This window comes from Alosa alosa, chromosome 4 (genome assembly GCF_017589495.1).
Source record: "Alosa alosa isolate M-15738 ecotype Scorff River chromosome 4, AALO_Geno_1.1, whole genome shotgun sequence".
Lineage (NCBI taxonomy): Eukaryota > Metazoa > Chordata > Actinopteri > Clupeiformes > Clupeidae > Alosa > Alosa alosa.
In genome coordinates this window covers 16642645-16668896 of record NC_063192.1, presented here as the reverse complement: position 1 = coordinate 16668896, position 26252 = coordinate 16642645, and the positions used below count along the sequence as shown (strand labels likewise).

Below are 26252 nucleotides of genomic sequence, written 5' to 3'. Positions count from 1 at the left end.
GATCAATCAGACTAGACCATTAGCGTCTCGCCCGCTAGTATCACCTTTAAAATTGACTAAAAATTTTCCAGGTAATTTTCCTATTTAAAACTTATCTCTTCTCAAGTTAGAAAATGTAATAAGACTAACGGAAAATGAAACGTGCCAATTTTCTAGGCTGATTTGACATGGAACTATACTCTCATTTAGGCGTAATAATCTCAAACTTGTTGCTGGAAGTTATAGCCTATGGGGACTATTTTCAGGTGCGGCTTGATATCATTGTGCTGCTGCGCCCATGGTACGTTCGGAACGTTCCTTGATTGTTACGCCGGAATGAGAGTGCAGTATACTGTAGTTCCATGTCAAAAAGTACATGCATGTCTTTGAGCTTGTGTGAATGTACAGTATGTGTGTGCCCACCATCAGTCCACTGAGGCTGGCTACTTTCCACTATTTGTTATTCTGATGATTTTGACTTCCTGATGTTCTCAGAAACACATAGCAAAGTATAAGAAAGCACATGGTCTCTACACTGTATTTACCTTCTAGTAGTATATTTTTGGGGTTTGAGTGAGTGGTATGTAAAATGGTTGTTTCTTCACATTTTGTCGCTATTTCTAGGTCATTTTTTTGACGTTTTAAACAAAAATAACATTACATAGCATCTTTAAAACATACATCTCCAGTGCAGTATGGAAACCGTAAGTGTAATGTCAGTGATTGGTATGCAGAGTGGCGGCTGCGCCCTCATAATACCTCAGACCATTTGTCTGTTGGTGTTTGTAAATGGCTTTTATGAATATGATTTTCCTCAAGTACAGCAGACTGGAGTGTGCTTTTGCAGGAGTGTTTTATTGTTCTTATCAAAGACTCTTCAAAAAGAGCCCTGAGTGTCATTTCCTGAGCGCCGCTCTGTGCTTCAAAGACACCTTGACTTTGGTTTAACCCACGCTCTTAATCATAATGGACTGGAAGAGCTGAGTGCTGCATGTAGATGCGCTTGTAGTTTTCTCTCACTCCACGACCACAGGGTATATCTGTCTGGGCCACACCTCCGGCCATATTCTGGCCTTGTCCTGCCATAGAGAAGCCAGATCATGGACAGACACGTTCTCAAGTCCTCTGTCTTGTGGATGTGTGAAGATGGACAGAACAAATCCCCCTTTGAATGGCATAGTAGTTTGGAATCACTCAGATGGAGAGAAAACAGCGTTTCTCTGCCAACAGCAGATAGATAGCCACAACATGGCAATCTCACCCGTCAATCACAGAAGAGCAGCCAATAGAACAGCAAAGTATGGTTCAGAGGTGGCGTTTGCAGGGGAATAAGCCATCACTATCATCTGCTCTTCATCTACTGTCCTTCTTTAGCCAAGCATGAATGTACACACAGGCACACACACACACACACACACACAAATGCAAACACTCACAGACAACCATAGGCTGTCATCCAAATGCAAAACAATTATACTGACAAGAAATTATCCTGACAATTCTACTGACTCACACAAACACACATTCATATGTACACCCATTTATATAAATGGACAAGCCAAAGAATACTCAGACTCTCACACGTACCTGTTTTATTGAGTACTGAGGGTGTCACTTGTGCTACTTGCACTTCTGTTTGTCTGTTCATAGTCTCTCCTCAGCAGTGCTGGGGGCATCCAGGCTGTGAGCAACAGCAGTGGCTAACGGGAGACCCGGAGTCTCTCTCCCTTCCTCTCTCCTCCGCCCCCTTCCTCTCCATGGCATCCCTCAGGGGAGGAGAAGGCTTATTTTGGGGTTTCCTTTTTCTCTCTTATTTTGGTAGCATGACTGAAGCACTGCTTCCCTCTGCTCTTCCCCCTCTTCCTCCTCCTCCTCCTCCTCATTATCATCCACACAGTTAGCAGACGAGAACTTGCCCCAAAGTTTACCAAAGCTCTGTCAACACTCTTCACTGCAACACAACACCAGCATCGCTGTCGCCAATCAAAACACAGAGTTGTCATGGCACCAGAGGCTTATGCTTGGTTTCATAGGAATTATAATTTGCGGGATTCATTTGATCTAATCTTACTTCTAAAACAACCCTGAGCGATTGGCAAGGGCATTATGGGTCAAATTAGCTGAATTCATCCCAAATCGTTTCTCTTACTTCAGGTCAGAGGGTTTGTTTGCGTGCAGCCGTGCCTAAGTCTTTAATGAAGGCGGTTACAAATGTAACCATGCCTAAGTCTTTAATGAAGGAGGTTACAAATGTAACCATGCCTAAGTCTTTAATGAAGGAGGTTACAAGAGTGCCACATCACTTTTCAAAGCTGTCACCATCATACCCGTGCCAAAGAAATCATCACCATCATGCTTCAATGACTACCGTCCTGTAGCACTCACGCCCATAATCATGAAGTGCTTCGAACGGCTAGTCATGTCACACATCAAAGCCACCCTACCCCCCCACCCTGGACCCCTTCCAGTTTGCATACCGAGCCAAATGATCCATGGAGGATGCAATCTGCTCTGCCCTCCATCCAGCCCTCACCCACTTACAATAAAGACTCATATGTGAGAATGTTGTTCATAGACTTTAGTTCAGCATTCAATACCATAATACCACAACAACTCATCAGCAAACTGGACAAGCTAGGATTCAGCACCTCCCTCTGCAACTGGCTGCTGGACTTCCTGTTGCAGAGACCACAAGCAGTAATGTGTCGGGAACAACACCTCAAGCACTCTGACCCTGAGCACGGGGGCCCAAGAAGGGTGTGTGCTCAGCCCCCTGCTCTTCACACTGCTAACACATGACTGTACAACCACTCACAGCTCCAACCATCTGGTGAAGTTTATGGATCTACACAACACTGGTGGGCCTCATCACTAAGGGCTTATGAGGCTCACTACAGAGAAGAAGTAGACCTGCTGGCTAAATGGTGCAAAGACAACAACCTCCTGCTGAATGTCAGCAAGACCAAGGAGATTGTTGTCAACTTTCAGAGAGGCCACAAACAACTGCCACCACTGTCCATCGATGGAGATGCTGTGGAGAGAGTGAGCAGCACAAAATTCCTGGGGGTGCATATCAGCGATTACCTCTTCTGGACCACCAACACAGCATCACTGGCGAAGAAAGCCCAGTAGCGCCTCTACTTCTTGCGCAAATTGAAGAAGGCAAGTGCCACGCCTCCCGTCATGACCACATTCTACAGAGGGACCATCGAGAGCATCGTGTCCAGCTGCATCACAGTGTGGGGCGGAAGCTGCACAGATCAGAACAGGAAGACCCTCCAGCGCATTGTTAACACAGCTAAGAGGATCATTGGAGCACCACTCCCCTCCCTGCAGGACATACCACCAGCCTCACCCGCAAAGCACTAATGATTGTCAAGGACACAACCCACCCTGCACACGAACTGTTCAGCCTCCTGCCCTCTGGAAAGAGGTACAGGAGCCTCCGCTCCCGCACCACCAGACTTGCAAGTAGCTTCATCCACCAAGCAATCAGGATGCTGAACACTCTACCCACTCTCCCATCACTGACAGCCCCCCCCCACCCACCAGCCAGCCAGGAACCTAGGACCCTAGGATCCTGTCTACCCTAACCCCCCCCACCCCCAGGACCGCCCTGTGGAACTGCACTGTGACTGCGCAGCCTAACGTGTTGCTGCTTCATATCAAGCCTGATATACTTGAAATGACTGCATATCAATGTAAATATACAGTACACAGAAGCACAAGTTTAAACTTCATGTAAATGTTATCAATGTTATTTATCACTCTGCCACAATGCTGCTGCTACTACTACTCTGTCAGAAGGTTACGCTAGGACTATGTAAATATACAACACAACTACCTCTATTTTTTGATATATGTTCTATATTTCTATATTTTGATATATGTTCTATATTTCAGTCTCGCACTTTAATGTCTGTATGTGGTATGTCTGTATATCTTTATTTTTTATTGTCTGTGGCTATGGCTATGGCTATGTCTATGTCTAAAGTATGTCTATGTCTGTATTTAAAGTATGTCTTCTATGTCTGCATGGGAAAGTAAGAAACGAAATTTCAATTCTTTGTATGACCAGTGCATGTAAAGAAATTGACAATAAAGCCGACTTGACTTGACAGTGGCTGTGTGTGATTGATCACATTAGTTGAAGTCGAAGAGAGAGTTCACTCCATGAGTTGGCATTTATTCAGTGACTCAAATTTAATTAGTGTTTAAAAATGATGTGGTGATTCTCCACAAACTTTGCTTCACTCTCATGGGTGCTCCCAAACACACACGTAGCCTACAGCGTACTCATAGACACACACACATACACACACACACACACACACACACACACACACACACAATCTCTCTCAGACACTTAGACACACTCAAACCCATTCAGACACACACACACACACACACACACACAAAAACACATGATATGCGCAAATACACACATATGCTACTTGATGTCTGCTTAATTCAAGCGGTGCTCTTGAGCTAATGTGATGTAATTGGTTGGATTTGCTTTGAGGAGCAATATGCAGTGCAAGCTTGACTCAGTTGAGGACTTGACTTTGAAAGTCACATCTAACTGATAGCAAGAGTTGGTAGAGTGATATATGCCTCTCCATGAGGAATAGAGACAAGATAAGGAGGATGTCTGTGCTTTTTAGACTAACTCTCTCTCTGTGTGTGTGTGTGTGTTTTCCACAGGTCTATCAAGATTGAAGTGTATGACTGGGATAGAGATGGCAGGTAGGATTAAATGACACACACACACACACACACCGAGAGCCTATGGAATCAATACGCATTACATTGGATGTCAGCTGTCAGTGAATATAGATTACACTGTGTTTTGATGGCTGATATGGATCTGTGTCACTGCCCACTCCTGTGTCCCTATCATGATCCAGCCATGACTTTATTGGGGAGTTCACCACCAGCTTCAGAGAGCTCTCGCGCGGACAGAGCCAATTCAATGTCTATGAGGTGAGTCACAGTTGGGGGGATGGATCGTGTGTTTGTATGTGTGTGTGTGAGAGAGAGCAAGAGAGACTAGTGTTTGTGTGAGAGAGGTAGAGCCAATTCACGATATCACTGTCAATATACATCAAGAAGAGCCATGATGCATACTCCATCCATCTTTTTATAGCACTCTTATTTTTGGAGGGATTTGCAGCCAGCATTTTTGAGGTCAAAGGCCGCTGAGTGTACAGGTCTTCTGGGGCTCCTGATAGGGCAAAGCGCCAAGGGAGTCACCCAAGGTCATGGATTCTGGACTGTACTGGGTGCACAGTGTTTAAAAATGTACCGTGCGCTTCAGCGACACTGCATATTTCATTAAATATGAATGTGAGAAGCAGGAATAAAGCAGAAATGAGGCACTCAGAGAACGGCACTAGGTTTAGAGAAGCTAATATCTCACCTCTGTATAGAGCTGATAGGGGAGTATAATGATGAGGCCGCTCCACAAAGACAGGATGATCAGATTGATCTCGCTCAGCCAAGCGTAGAAGGTATAGGTGGCTCTGAACTCGCCCGTTACAGCTGGCTGTCTTCTGACAGGCCTGTTGGAGCGGCTCATTAACAAGTGTGCTGCCTCAGATAAGCTTTTGAATCAGCGACTAGACACTTTGGAGTCCGGTGGAGCCAAGATGGCTGTATGCGGGGCGATGGTGTTCCACCCTGCCCTTTCACTCTGCTGACACCACAGAGCCAGCTGCATTAGTTAACCTTCGCAAGGACGGACCACTCAATCAACTCTGTTGCTGTGGAAACCAGCAGTCTGGTCAGCCAGTTGTCTGCATTGCGTGACTGTCAGAGCAGATTTTACTGTAGGTTTTGGGGTACGTTTAGTGAGCCAGTGAAACATTCTCAAAAGTTGTGGGGCTTTTGTTGCTATTTGGCTTGTTCAGTATTGGTTTCATGTTGTTTTTGTCTTTGAAATGAGTACTTCTCTCAGAGTGGTATTTTTGTTCCAAAAGGCACAGTCCCATATGGCAGAATACTTGCTTGTGTTCTTTTGCATTTTACATACTGTAGGTTTTTGCATTTCACTCATGCTGGCTTGTGTTTTCACAAATACACAGCCGTACACACATGCACACACACACACACACAATCTCTCTCAGACACTTAGACACACTCAAACCCATTTAGACACACAACACACACACACACACACACACACACACACACACACACACACACACACACACACACACACACACACACACACTGGGTCTTGGGATAAGAGACTTACCTCTTCCTCAGTAGTGCGTGACATTCACAGCAGCGTGACAAGAGGGTCTGGGCCTAAGGTGCGCAGGCCAGTTAAAAAGCAACATATTTCAGCACTGCCCACGGCCCCATCTGGCCCTGATCCGGCCCCCGTCCGGCACAAACCCTGCCTGTGGCTCTCCAGTGGTCTCTCCCGTAGCCCATCTGTGCTGTGTGAGGCTTAGAGAGACTGAGTGTGCCGGTTGTGTGGGAACACGGCCTTCTGCTGAACAATATGCCAGGCAACACTGTCTCCCACCTCCCCTCCTGCTCAGGCCCAGCGGACCAATCAAAAGACTATCAGCTGACAGTTTGCACAGGTTTCGTTGCCAATGTGCAACTAGCTATGTAGGAGTATCCAGAGACTTTTACTCTCCTACTTTTCCTCCTCAACACATCCTTTGAACAAGTTAAAGCTAAAGTTAAAGTTTAGTTGCAAAAAAAATGTGATATCAGTGATGTGTTAGAAAACAACTGAAAGTTAAATCTTCACAATGCTGCTCCATATGCTCAGTTAAACGTGCAAAGTGACACTGTGATGTGTTCTTTCTAACACTGATTTGTATTTTTATTTTCTGTTTGTTTGTATTCTTGTATTCTGCCAACATGAAATAGTGTAGCCAGTTGTACTGCTCAGGAGTCCTGTGGTTTTGAAGTGTGTATGAGCCATTGAGTACGCAGTATAGGTGTCTGACCATGTCCTTGGGTGGAGAAAATGAAAGGAAAGGAAAGATACCAGATATTAGTTGCAGTTGACTGCTGGTTGCTGTGCGATGTCACATTTGACGTCTGTCTGTTTTTTTCGCCCAAGGTGGTCAATGCCAAAAAGAAGATCAAAAAGCGACGCTACATCAACTCAGGGACGGTGAGTCCTTCACGCAACTCCCCCTCACGGATACAGCAGACCATACACACACACGCAAAAGGCCATGTCCCACTCCGCAGTGCTTTATTAGTGTTTTTATTTATGGGCTGTCTCTGGGCGGCCATGACGGATGCCCTACACAAAAACTCTGCTATGTTGCTCTCCATTTTAAAGGAGTTAGCGTTAGCAGCCTTCCCTACAAAACAAACGATTTAAGAATCTAATTAAGGCCCCAGTGAAGCAATTCATCACCTCCGCTCCCCTTACACACACACAACGAGACGCTGCCTATGTGATTAAAATATCAATGCAGCCACAAGAGCCCACCCAGTCCCAGTATTGCTTACACATGGCTGCACTGTTAAACTGTGCCAGAGTGATGGCTTTCCCTTTCAATTTCACCAATAAGACAGATTTCAGCTGTTTAAACACCAGTTTTGTCGTCCTCCAGGTGACCCTGTTGGCTTTCTCCGTGGAGTCTGAACACACGTTCCTGGACTACATCAAGGCAGGGTGAGTGAAGCTGTCCACGCAAACCGCTAACTAGTACATGTACACAAAGATAGCAGGTGATTCTCTCGTGTTGTTGTTGTTGTTGGTGTTGTTGTTGTTGTTGTTAGTAAATGAGTGGGAGATCAGAAGCAACAGGAGCAGCAGTGCTGGGAGCGCTAAAACAGACAGGCAGACAAGCGTAAATGAACCAGGATGGGGGCTCACAGCTCGTTGTGGCAGGCAGGCAGGAACGAAGGCGCCCTGGGAAGTTGTATGTGCTTCGAGTGTGTAGAGTTGAGCAGCCCCAGAAGAGGTGTGTTTGGCATGGCCCCACAGGGTGGGTGGTGTGAACCTGGGAGATATTGATTAGTGGGTAGCCCTCGCGGTGCAGGGTCTTATCAGCAAATGGAAATCTTTGAGAAGGAAACAACACACATGGTAGCAGATGGCAAGAGCAATGGACTAACTACTAGCTTACCCAGCTGTGGAGGAAGTACTTTCTTCATGATCTTCTGTAGCTGTTTGCTTGAATGCTCTATCATGAGATTAATATTATTATGACCGCCGCGCAGCGAAGCGGCGGTCATATAGGTTTAGTCAGATTTTTTTTTTTTTTTTTTTTCGCATGTCCAAATTTCCGTCAAGGATTCCCGGGACACTGAAAGACCAGGGTACACGAAACTTGGTGGGCATGTAACCCCACATGGATAGCATGGAACCATCGTTTTTCGTTTTGATCTGTAGCCCCCCCGCTGGACTGGACCCCCCAAAAGGAGGGTAGGGCAGACACATTTTTCTGTGAAAATCTTGACAACCGTAGGGCCTAGGATGACCAATTTTTTCTGTATGTTTGCCTCCAGGGGTCATGTTAACCCATTCCATGTGCACACAATGTGCATAAACAGATACACACGCACACACATACATTCACAGTAATCATACGTATGACACATACTCACACAGAAGACATGTACGCATGCATGCACATGCACAAACACACATTCGCAGACAAACACACAAGCACGCACACACACACACACACACACACACACACACACACACACACACACACACACACCCACACACATAAACATAAACGTGTGCACGCACACATGCACACAATTCAAGAATTTCTCAGAATTATAAACAGGCAAGATGGGGGTGGGGTTGTATAAAATTAATTTTACATGTGAAATCTATGAACTAATCATGTTTTGGTACTTGTTGTCTAGCAGATACCAGTGAGAATTGAGTGTGGATAATGCAATTTAGTGAGACAGTTAGAATCATATAGGCCTTTCAGCAGGATTTATTTTTGTGGAAAAAATGTGCTGGACTGGGCGGCGGTCATATTTTGTACCACTCTGCGGTACATCTAGTTGTATCACAAATATTACACTGCACAATTCAAGCACAATCCTAGGTTTTGTGTGTATGTTTATGTAGATGTACTGCTTCTAATGGCAATGTTATATTGCCATACATTTATGTCAGACCTCATTATCTATGGTGTCTTGCCAACTTATAAACATGTGCCATAGGTTATACTGTAGAAGCAAAGTTATGAGCTTCATCATATCTCTAGAGGGCCATGTTTTTGCTAATGTTATGCTAATGTTAAATGTTCAGTCATTAGTTACTTGTGTTTCTGACATAGAGTGGGTTGGCGCCATAATTGGATCTGTGTTCATGCCCATGATAACAGGCTTTGGGTATAATCATGTTTATATCTCTGTCAGTGGTGAGTTGGTAAGCTCAGGGATAGAAAACACTCTGATATGGCTTCAACTTGGTGCAGGGACAACCAAGGGAGTGGAAACAGACTCATAGATATGATTGGCAAGACCAGTGTGTAGCTCACATTAAGTCCTGGCAGGAAATTACATGATAATATACAGGAAACAGCAGTGGAAACAAACAAAAATGTGGAAAACAGGAAGTATAGTTTTGGTAGATCATCAATCTACATTACACCTTTGAGTTTTAATATCTGCATGCTCATGGTATGTTGTCACGTTACATTGCATTGCATCCTGATTTGAGTAAACAAACAAACTACTTTATTATAAATCTATATCTTTATCTATACTATAATAGTAATGATAAATTGACTCCATAGTTAATTGAGTTGTCTGCAGCCTTTACGTATGGTGGGTGAAGCTTTCTTGGACTCAGTTTAGGCTATACCCAGTACAGTCATTTTTTTAAAGTGAGAGGAGGGAAATTTAAGATACATCGCTGTAGATATTAAAGATTAATGTGGTTCAGTTTGCTTTGCCTATGCTTTATTGAATGTCACAGCTCTTTCTTTTTAAATTTTCCTTTATTTTTGGCAAACACTTTCCGTGACTAATTTACTTTGAGTGTAGAGCGCAGGCAAAAAGTACACCTAATCATGTCCTGACAAAAAGGATAGCTGTTGGAAAGCTAACACAACTGCTGTTGTCTATTAGTGTGAGTTATAGCTGTTGAACTCTTGATTCCTCCTTCCGTATTCAGCCTGACAAAAGACTGACCTTTCCCTCCCAAAGGGCTACGATCTGTAACACTCTCAATAAAGCCGACCTGGACAAGCTCTGACATTTGTAACCAGCTATTATGGCATTTCACGTGTCTCGCTTTTCTTTTCTAGATCTTTCTTTTTTATTCAAAGCCCTGAAAAAAAAAACACCTTCGACCACTCAAAGCTTTTAGGAGTGTTTTTTCCCCCTCTCTTTTGTTCTCTTCACTCTCCACCTGAGAGCACTTTGTGTCAAACAGGTAGCAGAATCACTTTTCTTCTCTTCAAACATGAATTTGAATCAATCAAGAAAGCACACTCCTTCACCATCACAAATTGCTCTGCCCATCACATTGCAGTGCAGTAGAATATTTTTGAAGATGTATGTCAACCCTCGAAATACACACACACACACACACACACACACACACACACGATCATGCCCTTCATTCTGCATTTTTCTATGAGGTGTTCAGCACACTGCCATTTTTGCTGGCAAAGAGTGAATAGCTTTTCTTTGAGAAATTTTACCTGTCAAGCTATTTATTTTTAACCAATCCCTCCATGTGCGGGGCGAACGAGATGCTGGACATTTTTCTTCTTCCACACAGACCTGTGGCCAGCCTGGCTTCTGCTGTAACATCCAGTTGAGGGTGATATATCTCCCCAAATGTCCTAACAAGCTAATTGGTTTGTTTGACTAACTCGCCTGGTTGCTTTGCTACTTTGTTTGGAACGTTGATCAAGCATTATTACCTGTGATGATCTCATGTGGGGTGTCTAAGTTTATTTTTACATAGCTAGATTGCAATGAAGGATCTGACTACCGGTAGTAACTTAACTTGGATATCATGGGGGTTTTCATATTTTTTATGTAATGTATATATATTTTTATGTAATGTACTGATGAATTGTAAGATACCCAATATCTCAGCCGACCCCATTTCAATTTCAGGTGACCCCACATGGGGTCCCGACCCCAAGGTTGGGAAACGATGCCTTAGACCAGTGTTTCTCAAAGTGTGGTCCGGGGACCACTGGTGGTCCGCAAGCTATCCCAAGTGGTCCGCGGGCAGATGTGGTAAAATATAATATAGATGAGTTGTTTGCCATATTGAACCAACTTGTATGTAAATCTAAACAGTTCTGCAACACTGCCTATGTAAGATATGCCAGTTTAAATCATATTAATCTACTGACACAATAAGCAAGGTGCAAAGACAATAAGCAAGGTGGTGGTTCAGTGAGTAGGCCTATTGTGTACTGTTGAAGTAGGTCTAATCTTTAGCTAAGTGGTCCGTGAGTTTCTTTTTATTAGTTAAGTGGTCCTTGGTCTGAAGTCTCTCCTGCTAAATGATGCAGAACAGGCTCCCACACACTGCACAGGCCAATGGGTGTGTGTATATAGTACTGTATATATGATGCCATGATATATTCAACCCAGTGTACTGCTCAAAAGCCGTCGTGGATGAGTTGTGCTGTTCTGGAGTGTGTTCCTCCTGATGTGTAGGTGTAGGTGTGAAGAAATGATAGGAACAAAGACAGACGATGTTCACAATCATTATCTCTTAATCATTCAGTACTGTTCATTCTTCCATAGTGTGGAATGGAAAAGTTAAGCTGAGCAGACACTGTGCTATTTTGACTATTTAGTTGGACCCAACACACCGTCTGATTTGTCATGCATTTTTAGCAAGCTCCTGATGCCTGATTGGAAGACAATCAGTGTCAGTGTTCCAGCTGTGGATTGGTTGGTTTGGATTTCTGGCAAGTCAGAGATTTTTGTATGCAGTCTTTCAGTGTCAGCAGTTCGAACATGTAGTGTGGTGGATTGAAACATGAGTTGCCATGTCGTATGCGACGGAGAGACATTACAGTGTCTGCCCAGCTTTCCCCACTCTTGTATGGAGCAGAGCCGTGTCATAGATGTCTCTATGGCTCTGGTGTGGTGGAATGTGGTTACTGGGTTGTCTGGTTGTCTGGTTTCTAGGTTGTAGTCTGTCAGCACCTGTCTGTCAGCTTGATCCACATGTGCAGACCTCTTTCCTGCGGGGCACTCTCCTGTGGTATGACAGCTTGAAGGATTGCCCTTTCATTTTACCAGTGATGATATGGCAGGTCATTATAGATTCCCCTCTACTTTAAAGTTTCCATCGGAAACGACAATTCAGAAAAGTCATGTACTGTTCTGAAGTGTTATTTCTGGAGGATATTTTAAAATGTAAGCCCCTTTCAATGGGCCCCATATGATGTTTTATTACATCTTAAAACAAAAACAGCCTGGAGTAATCTCAATATATGAGCACTATTTCTAAATATTCATTCTTTTATATATATGGCATACTGAAATGGATTCTTTTTGCAGCTTATTTTAAGTTAATTCATCTCAAGACAACTGTACTTAAAATAAAAACAATAACGGAAAAACACAGGTGCACACACACAAAGCACCTGTGCGTAGATATAATTAATGAAAACAATATCAGCAGTGAGTCCTAACAATTATTAACAAATATAACAGTGCAGCTAAATGGCCTCAACTCAAAGTAATAACAAAGCGATAAAAGCAAAACAATATGATGGGTTTTTAATATGCAGTTTTTTTTGTAAGGAAAGAAAAACACATTTTTTATTGTCTTGGAATGCATTAAATTGACAACAGCTATTGGATATGATTCATGGCATTTGTGTGACAGAGAGGGGGAGAGAGAGATAGAGAGAGAATGCGTTACAGAGTGCGAAAGAAAGACAGACTGTGAGAGAAACGGACGAGGAAAAAGAACAAGCAGTCACAAATGTCTTTCCCGCTGATTGATAGGCCAAATGGATGATTGCCACTTTATACCATTCTCAACCACTAGGCACTTTATCATATGAGATAACAGGAGAGCTAAAGTACCCACAAGTCTCTCAATGACATTGCACCCATTCATAACAGCTTTCAGTTCTCTGTCTGTCATGTAGCCTAACCCTCTCTAACATTCTAAATCCAACAACCATGAGCTAGGATCAGCAATAAAAACTGAGATTTGATGGCTAAGTATAGGAATGGGAGAGGGAGGGAGAAAGAGAGAGAGAAAGCAACACAGGCAGAGAGAGAGAGGGAAAGAGAACAATGATGATGTAAAGGATGAATGAACATTACTGATGTGCAAGCTTGTTAATTAATGACCCATTTCCTTGGTCTGTGTCCCTCACAGTGAAACAAAGGGAAAGGTGGACAGAGAGTGAGAGAAGGAGAGATGGAGAGAGGGTGATGAGAAGAGGAAGAGGGGAAAGGGAGCGGTGCAGAGAGAGAAACAGTTAAGGACAGAATGGGACGGAGGGAAAGAGAAGGGTAGAGGAGACCACAAGGAGAAGGATGGAGTGACATAAAAAAAGAGAGAGAGAGACAGAGCGAGAGAGAGAGAGAGAATGAGAGAACAGAGTATTTTATCCAGCTCTTGTCGGCACAGAGAGTGGGCTCATGAATAAAGCGTGACGTACGACAGAGAGAGTGAGGTTTGTTTAAAGACGTGTGAAGTGGCCGGCTGACACGATGTATATCGCACACCAGAGCAATGTAATTATGGACCGCACGCAAGGCTCGCTGTGTACATACACATGGATTACATCCCATAAGTCAGGCTTGTGAGCCAGTGAATGAATGAGCCTGAATAGGACACAGAAAGCCTTTAGACAGAGAGAGAGGGAGCGCAGTGTGTGTGTGTGTGTCTGTGTGTGTGTGTGTGTGTGTACCACCACAAGTTCCCTCCACACTCGATAAAATCACTACACGACCAGGGGCTGTTTTTAGGCTTTGTTCTGACAGATTTCAATTCTTGAAAGGGATTTTTATTGTACTTTAATGTTCTCTGACCTACATTTGGCTTCTGTATGTGCGTGCATGTGCGCGTGTGTATGTTTGTGTGTGTTTTTGTGTGTGTGTGTGTGTGTGTGTGTGTGTGTGTGCGTGTGTGTGTGTGTGTGTGTGTGTGCACGTGCGTGTGCGTGCATGTACTGTACAGTGTGTGTGTGTGTGGGCTGTGACTGGTGGCTCTGATTGATATTCATGTCGTGGATTCACAGTGATTTGTGCGCCGGGTCAAGGCTGGCCTGACTGGCCGCTTAGCGGATGATTTGCCACGCCGCCTGCATGCCTTCAGTGGACATTTCCATATGAGCCTGTCCACTTGGCTTTGCCATTCACCTCATGCCTCTCTGCTGTCAGTGTCTGCGCCACTGTTTGTGTCATCACTGACTTGCTAATTAAGCAGGAATAGTGATTCCCGTGCTGTGCCATACTCAGGGTACTGCTTTGCAGTGTGTTTATGTATTGCATGTACATGCTTCAGGATCTGTACATGTAGTGTGTGTATGTGAGGAAATTAATGAATACCTGTCCTCTCTCTCTCTCTGTCCTTCTCTCTGTCTCAGTATGAGTGTGTCTGTCTATGTGTGTGTGTGTGTGTGTGTGTGTGTGCATCTTGAATTTCCCCTTGGGGATCAATAAAGTATCTATCTATCTATCTATCTATCTATCTATCTATCTATCTATCTATCTATCTATCTATTTATCTATCTATCTACAGTATGTGTTTCTGTCTTTTTGTCTTCCTCCCAGTATGTGTGTGTGTGTGTGTGTGTGTGTGTGTGTGTGTGTGTGTGTGTGTGTGTGTGTGTGGAATTGGAATCACCTGTGTAGCAGCCCATTGGCCTGTGCAGTGTGTGGGAGCCTGTTCTGCATCATTTAGCAGGAGAGACTTAAGACCAAATCACCCTCAGGCGCGAAGGGCACCTTTGTCCATCAAGGAAAAGCTCCGATGCTTCCCAGTCAATAGGGGGAGTGTCAGTGAAAGGACTTAAAAGAGGGAGAGAGAGAAAGAGAGAGAGATGATCGTAAAAGACGATGCACTGTATGCATGGAATACAGACTGAGAATGATAATGGAAAGGAAAGAGAATGGGAGTCGTGGATATGAGAGTGAGAATGAGGAAGAGGAAGGGACAGAATCAATCAGTTCAGGTATTATTGGCAGAGAGAAGAGAGAGGGGAGAGAGGGAGGGGGGAGAGAAAGAGGGAGGGGGAAGGGAGCGAGTTATTATTACTATTAAATGCTAATTATTTTCTTCTCTTGATGTAATTTTCTCCATTACTGCTTTGGCAACATTGTAAAACTTGTAAAAGTTGTGCCAATAAAACTCATTGAATTTAATTTAATTGAATCAAATTGAGTGTGTGTGGGGGGAGGGGGCAGAAAAAGAAAGTAGAGGCAGGAAGAGATGGATAAGGAAGAGAATATAAATGGCAGTGGTTGTGATCTTGGGGGATGTGGTGTGGAGTGGTGTGGATGTGGACGAGGTTGATGTTGTTGTGGACTGTGGGATATGGCTTCTGTGGTTAGGTGGTTGATGTTGTTGTGGGCTGTTGGATATGGCTTCTGTGGTTACGTGGTTAGGTGGTTGATGTTGTTGTGGGCTGTGGGATATGGCTGGGTCTGGCTTTTGCGGTTAGGTGGTTAAGTGGTTGTGCCAGTCAAGGGCTGTGTAGTTTGTGAATAGAGTTGCCTTCATTAAATTGAAGTTTGTTGTGACAGTACTGTACAACATATAATGGAAAATGTCTATATATTTGCACACATGCTTAGCATAGCTCAACATGCCTTTATACTTAATGTATTTTATTACTATTAGCTATTTTATATAATGCTTCTTTTTCCTTTTGAAACAGTTTGGACAAACTCCTACCATTCAAACAAGAGCAACATCTGTGAGCTATGTTAATATGGGATGATAATGTACTTGTGCATATCTAATTAGTAGATTTAGAAAAACTGAATCATACTTGACTACATGTTTCATTAGTAGATTTAGAAAGGTGGAACATTTCACAGGATGTACTTGTTACAAAAACATAGACCATTTCCCAACAAAGCAAGTTTTCTTTCAAAGCTGATCAATTCGTGTGCAGTAGTGATTCAGAGTCCCGGTCCTGCATTAGACACTTTCACTTCTCCTGTCTGTCAGACTGAAGTTTTGTTTTCGTTCTTTGATCCTCATCTTGATATCCTATTCTCTCTCTCTCTCTCTCTCTCTCTCTCTCTCTCTCTCTCTCTCTTGCTCTCTATTTCTGTCTATCTGTTTTAGCACCCAGATCCATTTTACAGTGGCTATTGATTTCACTGCTTCTAACGGTAAGTATTCTCACAGTTACTTTCATTTACTGAGGCTGTTTTTCCCCATGTTGTGTCCGTGCTACCACCCTGACAGTGCATTTTGTTTTCCTGTTAGCATTTTCAGATAGTGCACACATCGAAACAAGACAAGACAAGTTGCTTAAATTGTTTTCCTCTCTCTCTCTCTCTCTCTTTCTCTCTCTCTCTCTCTCTCTCTCTCCTCCTCCAAATTGATTTGCAATTAACAGGGTTGGGTTCTTATGAGTAATTGCATGAATTAGTGAAGTTTTACTTTGCTGGGCGGCCTGATGGCACACCGGCAATACTTCATTCAGCAATCATGCAATCACAATCAAATTAGCACTTGCATCCAGATGCAGCGGTGAGCTTGTTCCTGGAAGTGCTTGGATGGGTGGGGGGTCTGGCTCAGATGTGGCTCTGATCTGGCCCGAAGCCGGGCAAGATCCCCCCAACGGTTTAACAAAATTGAGCCTGGTAATTTAAAAAGAACGTTAAACAAACCTCTCAACAGTTAGGGGCTTGTTTTGTGTAACAATTTCTGTTGGAGGATTAGAAAGGATTAACTCACTCAGTATGCACAACTCTTTTTAAAAAAATATATGCTATTATATTTTACATACTGAGTAACAGAGTGTAAGCACAGTGAACATGTGAACATATGAAGAGTTCTAAACGCCTTACTGTCCACCTCCGTCAATAATGAGATAGCGATGGTGGGTGAATGCTCTCCACAAATAGTATGTGTTGATCAAACAATTTTGCTTCAAAACCCGCTAAATACCACTCTCTTCCTGGTTCAATCAATTTGTAGGCAAAAATCTATAGGAGCCTGATAAAAAAAGGCCCATTTAAAAGTGGTCAGACAGATTTAGAGGGTTTTGCATCTGAACTCTTCATATATTTATCAAAAGAAATATCATATCATCGGCTGAGATTACAGACTAGTTGAGTTATATAGTTGTATTATTTCACCTGTGTTATTAGTATATTAAACAATTCTTCATAACGTTATAACAATGTAATGAAAGGTTTATTGTAGCGCAGTTGACATTTTTGTGTTGACATCCTACTCTTTTCCCTGACTCCACATTGGGCTATTCACCTGGCTTTGATGAAGTGTGTGTGTGTGTGTGTGTGTGTGTGTGTGTGTGTGTGTGTGTGTGTGTGTGTTTTGTTCATCTTGATTCATGACTCAATAACTCTCAACCCACCCCTCTTCCTCGGCAATCCCAGGTAACCCATCCCAGTCCACCTCCCTACACTACATGAACCCCTACCAGATGAACGCCTACGCCATGGCCCTGAAGGCAGTAGGGGAGATCATCCAGGACTACGACAGCGATAAGATGTTCCCCGCACTGGGCTTCGGAGCCAAGCTGCCTCCTGATGGCAGAGTCTCACATGAGTTCCCACTGGTGAGGGTCATAAACACACACACACACACACACACACACACAGAAACATCGTACACACACACACACACACACACACACACACACACACACACACACTTACATACATGTACACAGCCATACACGCACACACTCACACACACACGCACGCACACACACACACACACACACACACACACACACACACACACACACACACACACACACACACAATGTGTGTCGTCCTCGTTACCTCTCCATTCCGTCACTAATCTGACCCCTTCAGCCCATTAACTCTCCTTACTGTCTTAATGTTTGATACTGCGTTGGCCAGTCTCCATGTTGGACGCTGAGCCCTAAGCTCATTAGCACCAGAAGAGTGTCTCTGCCTGCTAATGCTCTCAGGGCGCTAATCAAAGCAGCTGTAATGTCTCGCTGCATTTGAATGCGAGAGTTCTAATGAAGAATCCTTAGTTTCCTTTCCCACTTATAATAAATGAAAAGAGAGAAAGAGAGAGAGAGAAGGAGAGAGTGCGAGCAGCAACAGTGGAGGACGACTCTGAGGCGCTAGGCTATTAAATCCAACTGTAATCTAGTGAATGAGTAAAAGGCTGATGACTGAGGAATATACTCTATGGCTATGCAAGGTCTCTGAGGTGTAAGCTAACACACACACACACACACACTCACACTCACTCTCTGGTGTGTGAGTGATTGGCTGGTGTGTGAATGTACTGTGTGGCTAAGCGAGGTCTCTGAGGTAAATGAGTAAGTGAGTGTTGTTAAGTGAGTGTGGCAGGTTCATTACTGAGGTCCTTATACTGACTGTGATTAAGGAGTCAGTTATGAGAAGTCATTGTGATTTAAACTCATCTGCAAGAGTTTTATAGCACAATATCTCTCTCTCTCTCTCTCACGCGCACACACACACACACACACACACACACACACACACACACACATATACACACACACACACACTTACAAACACACTTACTTATACTTGCTTACTGTAAATATGCAAACAGACTTCCTGTGCTTGCATATTTAGCCATTTTTCATCTCCACTGGGCCCCTGGGGTGGTCTCTCTGTGTTTCTACAGCCTCCAAAGTGCCCCTTTCCTCAGCACTGCTGAGACTGTCAGTTTGCATTTCTCTCATTAAGGCATATTATATTTTGGTAAAGATGTGAATCACTAGATGAAAGCATGAGGAGTGTGTTTTTATTGTTTCACGCACAGCAGACACCTTTGAAAGAAGTAGACACAGTAAAGACATGATCACACAGTGACAGAGCTTGATAACACTTTACCTGGATAGTCTGATAGACTTTATAGAGGGTTTGTTGAAATTCAAGTGAAGTTATTTTAATAACTCAATATTTCAATAATTCAAGTTATTTTCAAACAATCACTGAACATCACCTTAACCGAACCCAACCCCTAACCCTAACCATAAATTGTTAACAAAGTGTAAGCAGAGTTTGTCTATAATCTAACCATCTCTACACAATCTATAGGTGACCATGCAAGCAAAGTGTGACCCAGATATTTCTTATAGCTTTTTGAATTCTCTTACAGAATGGCATTGTCGATAACCCTTACTGTAATGGAATTGAGGGTATTTTAGAGGCGTACCACCAGAGCCTTAAGACGGTTCAACTCTACGGGCCGACAAACTTTGCTCCAATCATCAACCACGTGGCTCGGTAAGCATCCACCCGAAACCAGATAAAAGACGCTCAATCCCATTTGTTATGCATGAAACTCAAAATAAAAGTTCATCATCGCTACCTTAATCATCCACCAAGACACAATGCCGGCGATTTATGGCTATGTTTGTGCACTGAAAGTGAATTAGAGGACTTTAAACTTGACATGTTGCCTGTGAGTATGCAGGCTAGATTCAGAGGTCAGGTGATGAGTGGACAGATTTTATTTAGCGTGTGTCGTCTGAAAGCTGAGGGCAAGCGGTGCGCATGTCAACAGAAAGGCTGATTTCTGTGAGATAATGATAACCCCCTGCCACTGTTTTAATTAGAAACGTCATCTACATAGAGCAGACTTGTGACACGCTGAAATGAAAAGCAAGACATATGACCCAGGGGTCCAGCCTGAATCCACTTATCATCGCAAAGAGTCTTTAGCTGGTGATTAATAGGGGGAAATGTCACTTTCCTCTCTCACACATAGACAAATTTGTGTCAGAACAAGGACGGCCACGTTTTCTGAAAGCTCATAAATTATTTTTTGTTGGAAAAAAAAACAGAGCCTGACATTGATTGTTTCCCTAAGTCTCTTGAGAAACTCTTAATAATATTTTCACAAATGTTGTGCACAGGGCTAATCGTGTTTTGTATACATCTTTACATCTGTACAACTTTTTGTATAACATTTGTAGGTACTTGGTGTTTTAACAAGCACATAATTACTGTGTTACATTGTGACTAATGGCATTGTTATAATGCCATAAGATTATTGTTGTGTTACACTGTACCTGATGGTTTTGTTACAATGTGTCAGTGTGTGTCCTGTTTTATAATGCCAGCATCTAATGAGGTGGACATGGGGACTTGTCTCGGCACCCTAACCTGGTTTCCTCTGCCAGTGAATGTATGATGTATGGCTCTGTTCGCGCGTGATGCTCCAGCATTCAAAAGTCATGACAAGCTCACCGACACACTGAACTATGGGACCGAGGATGGAATAGGAAATTGATTGTGTTAAATGTATAGCTCAGTGCAACAGTCCAGAGCTCATTTGTGCACAGCATTCAGTTAAAGGAATACCAGAATGTCAGGAGCCATGTCTGTAAGCCAAACAGCAGCAGAGATCAAAGGCTGGACATGCTCCTTTCCTGTGTGTCTTACTTTTCTAAAAAAACATTATATTTGAACCAAAAACCAAACAAAACACTCCGGAGAGGTAGCTCACTCCTCCGTTCAGTCCTCCCCAAGAAACTCCACACAGTGATTTGTTGTTGTTTGGGGGACTGGCTGCGTAAAGGACTGTTTTGTTCTCAGAGAATGGAGAGCTAGCAGATCTTGAGGAGGTATTCGCTGAATGTTACAAAACGTGTTTCGTGTTAAAATCGCTTAGCATTGCTTACCCTATCTTTAATTGTTGTGAACTCTGAAATTCCCATTCAGCTTTGTGCATAAAATGCAAGACCTTGTGAAAAATACTAAGGTGCAAATTCACATCACTTCCACTGAAGTCTTTTTCATTTTTTAAGGGGATAAGCCAACCTCTCATCCGAAAAGCAATGCTATGTTTTAACCTCTTCAACCACAGGTCTAATGAGAGAGTATCAGATAGGGTGTTCTGTTCTGTTCTGTTTCCATGGTTTCTGTTTGCCCTGTAGGTACGCCACAGCTGTGCAGGATGGTTCTCAGTACTTCGTCTTGCTCATCATCACAGACGGAGTCATATCCGACATGGCCCAGACCAAAGAGGCTATTGTCAATGTGAGTGCTCTCTGGTCTGTCTGTCTGTCTGTCTGTTTGTGTGTCTGACTCAATCTCTGTTTCTGAATGTCTTTCTTCACATTACACATTCTGTTCCTCTCTCTCTCTCTCTTTCTCTCACACACACACACACACACACACATACGGTACACACACACACACACACACACACACACACACACCGTACACACACACACACACACACACACACACACACACACACACACACACACACACACACACACACACACACACACACACTGTGATTCTTGTTTACTTTCCTCATGTCTCCCTTTGCGTCTTGTTCATTTTTGGTATTTTTATTTGTTTGAAGCTGTGTAGTGCTTTTTGGGACACAGAAACAGAGGAGTTTTTTTTCACATCTCTCTCCCTCCCTTTCTCTCTCTCTCTTTCTCGTTCCCTCCCTTCCTCTCTCTCTCCCTCCCTTCCTCTCTCTCGCTCTCTCTCCATCCCTTCCTCTATTTCTCTCTTTCTTTGACTGTCTCTCTCTCTCTCCCCCTCCCCTTGTATCTTTCTTCGTCAGCCCCTTTTTCTCCTGTTTACATATTCCCACCACCCTTCTATGTCTTTCTTTTATTTCCCTTTTTCCCTCTCTTTCGCCGTTCCTCCCTGTTTTCTCTGTCTTTCTTTTCTTTTCCTTGCTTTCTCTCCTTTACCCCTCCCCCCCCCTCCCCATCTCACTTTCTCTCTGCTCTCTGTGGAGAAGCTTGGCAGCGTCCTCTCTGCTGTCTGCTATTGGGTGTACTCTGGGCGCCTCTGCTCCACTTTCTCTTCTTTGAATATTTCAGGACAACATTTGCATTTTTTTTTGTCTGATGTGTTTTTGGTGGTGCATGTCATCATGTTAGTTTATTATTCAGGCACAAACTATCACTCAGAAGCGTACGGGATGAAAGCTGAATACTCCTCCTAGTCATATCTTTGTGTATTCTCCAGTGTTTGATCTAGTATTGAATCCTGTGCTTGGAAGGCAGTATGTAGGATCTTACATGCTCTTCCTTTATACACAAGACCTTGTTGTTGCGTGGTTAAAAAAGGTAAGCATGTGAAGGGCTCTAGACTACCCTCTCCCTTTGTGTCCAAAGCTTGATTTGTTGCTAGGCAGCAGGAGTGCTACTGTGTTGTCCTACAGCAGGTTGCGAGTGTTGTGACGCATCACCATGGAAGCATCGGAGGAGCCCATCAGCTCGCCATTGGCGTTGATATTCCAGCAGACTGGATTTAAAGGGAATTTGCGACTGTTACTCACATCTTTAGAACAGCCACACCTTCCTTTTAAGATCTTGTCTGCTGCTTTCCATTGCCTGAGTCTGCCATCTGGGGTCAATGACCTGCCATCACCTGTTTCATCTAAGGCCAGATGGCTTTAATACCATTTTGGAGCATCAAGGGAGCTCACAGTATACATAGCACTGCATGAATATGTACTGTACACTGTAGGTCCTCACTACTTATATTTATTTTTTGGTAACATGATATTAAAGTATCCCCAACACTAGTTGATGTATTAAATAAGATGAACACACCATGAGATCCTTTATTAATTGCAGCTAATGCATTTAATTCATGAAATATTAGTTTCAGGTGTTTTTGTTCTCTACAACATACAGTGTGATTTGGCCATTCATTAGAATGTTTCATTTTGCTATGCACTACTATTTAGTTTTACTTTATTTAGTGCCTTTAAACTGGGCTGAATGAACGCATAAATGACTGTGATCATTCACTCTCCTCCCCCTGTGAGCATTAATGTGTACTCCGCTCACATCCCTCAGATAAACTAATGTTTGCATGCTGAATATGCAGCCTTTGATGTGAAGCCTCTTCCCCTCTCTCTCTCTCTCTCTCTTTCTCTCTCTCTCTCTCTCAGTTTCTCTCCTGGTTTAAACCCACTGCAGTGAACAGGTGCATTTCCACACATGACAGAGAGCTGAATTAGAGCTCTTGATGTACTGTAGCCTACTCTCTCCAACAGTAGTGAGCTTGATTAATCCAACCTGGGTTTTTCAGGGCCCATTTGTGTGTGATCGAGGAGTTGTCTGATGACATGTTTAGTATCATGATATTCCAGGAGTTGTTAGATCAGTCTCATATAGGTGACTGACCGATGCAGTGATAATGCAGTAATCATTCCTAAGTAAGTTCTCCTCTGCACTGTAGCTTAAATGTTATTCAATTGCTGTAAGTTGCTTTGAATAAATGTTGTATATGCTATGGGTTTACACACAATATTCTGAAGGAAGTTGTATATAGGATGAAATTGAACGTCTCAAATGCCAAAGGCATTGTTTCTAATGTAGATGTTTCAGCCAATGCCACTAAATTCCACAGTACCTCTGAGTACCAATTAGCTCTTCCACTTATGCTTAAATGCAACCCATCCCTCAGAGGCCAATATTAATTGCCACCCCGCTTAAAAGTTCTTACTTTTTAAAGACATCCGTCCCACACATGCTTCTCTGTGCCCCTCTGTCAGTGTACTAGGATCCACTATGTAATGCCCCTCTGTACAGCATTTGAAGAGTTATGGACGCTATATCCCCGTTTTTAAAAACATTAAAAAGTCAGGCTATTTAATTGTGTATTATCAGGTAATATCAATGAAATTGCCATTGTTGTTTTGACTGAGTAAAGATAAATCAAAAAACAATAAAAATAACAGATCTACTGAAATTACTTGGAAAACAAAATGTAAAAAAAAAGAAATATTTGGTGGATATAGCGTTTTGGAACCAAACTCTTCATTTGTTCTGATGGTGTTTTTTTCTACAGTGGCTTACCATACAGGGAAGTAAGTGTGTTGTTGTATTTTATCAGTATTTTGTGCTCACCTGAACGTCAAAGCCATAGGCACAGCTCTGGCCTCACTCTCTCAGATAAGCAGCAGGAGCCCATTTGCAGCGCTGCATGGTGCACCTTCTCACCGCTGACCTGAGATCAGTAGCAGGACAGCAGGCCCTCTCTACCGTGCTGCATGGACTCGGAGAGCATCAACTGGCCATCGAGATCAGCTGTAACCTCAAATTCCTCTTTCTCTCTCTCTCTCTCTCTCTCTCTCTCTCTGTAAGTTGCTATTTAATATCAGGACACCTTGCCGGCCGTTATCCCTTACGTGTTTCCCCATACTAAGTGTGCTTTCCCCCCCACATACTCATCCCTTACTCGTCTTTGTTATTGCAGTGCATGCCTCTCAAGATCACGAGACTTCCATTAAACAGCATCTCCCGTTCAACCCCCCAGAATCCCCATTTAACAGCTGCTCTATGTCTCATAGTTACACATAGCATTCGCAGAGTAATTGGTGTACATACATATGGGCAATACACCAGAGGCCTGCGGTTTCATTAGCATATGTGGCTAAACTAATAACGACGCCTTACGCTTGGGGTTGCGGTTCAATTCATTTTGTAGATTGCAGAGAGTAGCCATCTGAAGCATCCAGATGCTTGGCCTCGGTTGCTTAAGATAATGAGCTTTACAGTGCATTGTTGAGCCATAATGGTTCCTGTGAAAGGGCTTATGGGAGTTTGCTCTGCGGTTTTGGCCTTTAATGGCTTCCGGAGTCACTACTTGGGAAGGAAGAGATGAGGGTGTGCAGGTGTAAATTGTACCTCTGAGATCAGGCTTTGTGCAGTGCTGACATAAGTTGTAGACAGTGGAGGAGGAGAGAGAGAGAGAGAGAGTCCTCGTTGATTAACTGAGATAATAACCAGTTTGTGTGTGTGTGTATTTGTCTGTCTGTCTGTCTCTGTGTGTGTTTGTGTGTGTGTGTGCGTGGTTATGACTGTACGCTCTCTTTTATGTGACAATCTATTTGTGTGTGAAATCCCCCAGTGGTATTCCTACTCTAACCAATTCCATTACGTCTCCCAGTCATCCGTCAGCTAGTGCAACCCCAGCTAGCTATTACCCCCCACACACTACACTCACTATCCACCACACACACACACTCACACACTCACACACACACACACACACACACACACACACACACACACACACACACACACACACACTCTCACACACACACACACACACACACACACACACACACACACACACACACACACACACACACACATACACACACACACCCTGATTATTCATTCCTGCTACCTTCACTCCTCCTCTGCAAATATACATTAAGATTCATTGCTTTAAAATACCTCGCGTCTCTCTGCCTGGTTTCAAGAGACGAGGTGATTGAGAGGGAGGCCAGTACGCAGCCATACACATTTAATTCCTCACAATTACATGACTGACGGATTTCTCCACATTCTGTGTTCTCTCTAAAAGGCTGTTTGCTTTATTGTATTGAATGATTAGTGCTGTAGGGCGGTTATCATTCTTGCGCCTTGCATTTCTGTCATTGTGGACCTCTGAAATGCAGTGCTTTAAAAGGCTTCCAAGGTGTTGATGTGATTGAGCAACCATCCAGGATGGGAGGATACTGTGTGCATTGACTTTGTCACGGTTATGGAAATGACAGATTTGCCTCTTTGTGTTTTACAGGCTTTGTTTGTTTCCATTCTTTGATAATTTGACGCCTGAGCTCATTGTTCAATTTTGCCTCCTGTCCTGAGCTAGAGCACAGCTGTGGGTTTATCTTACAGACTTTGATCTGAAACTGTGATGAAAACTGAGAATTCAAACTAAAATAATGAAAAAAAAGAGTTTCAGAGTGAATGATTCAAATATGTTGAGTTGTTAAGAAATGAAGTTAATTTTTGTGAATCACTCAGATTGAAGAGAGTGTTCTCTGCCTTATATGAGGACTTTCAGCCGCAAATGCTGATTATTGTAAAAAGATTCTTTCTCATTGTGTTTCAATTGTTTCAGCACTAAATTGGATTACATTGAGGCTTTTTTCCCCAACTATATGGCTTGTCAATCAACCAATGCTAGATTTATAAACAGACTCATGAAATGAGTGTATTCCATTTTATTTATTTCCATTTATTAGGTGGTAAAACAACATCTTTTTTGTTTCCTTATCTGTTAGGGCATAATGAACAGCTTATCTGTTTTGCAGGTGTATTATGTAGATCCCTCAGAGGTCCTTAATCCCCTTTTTTCGCAGGCACAAGTGA

At 43.1% G+C, this 26252-nt stretch overlaps 1 protein-coding gene across 3 annotated transcripts in view; it reads left to right on the top strand.

Moving 5' to 3' along the window:
- Nucleotides 1-26252, top strand: part of cpne5a (copine Va) — a 98551-nt gene that overhangs the window by 68571 nt on the left and 3728 nt on the right. For all 3 annotated transcript variants that reach the window (XM_048241490.1, XM_048241489.1, XM_048241488.1), the window contains 8 exons: nt 4684-4725; nt 4887-4962; nt 7064-7117; nt 7569-7630; nt 16235-16281; nt 17518-17699; nt 19256-19383; nt 21039-21141. In XM_048241490.1, the coding sequence (XP_048097447.1) occupies nt 4684-4725; nt 4887-4962; nt 7064-7117; nt 7569-7630; nt 16235-16281; nt 17518-17699; nt 19256-19383; nt 21039-21141 (694 nt within the window). The remainder of the gene's footprint in view (nt 1-4683; nt 4726-4886; nt 4963-7063; nt 7118-7568; nt 7631-16234; nt 16282-17517; nt 17700-19255; nt 19384-21038; nt 21142-26252) is intronic.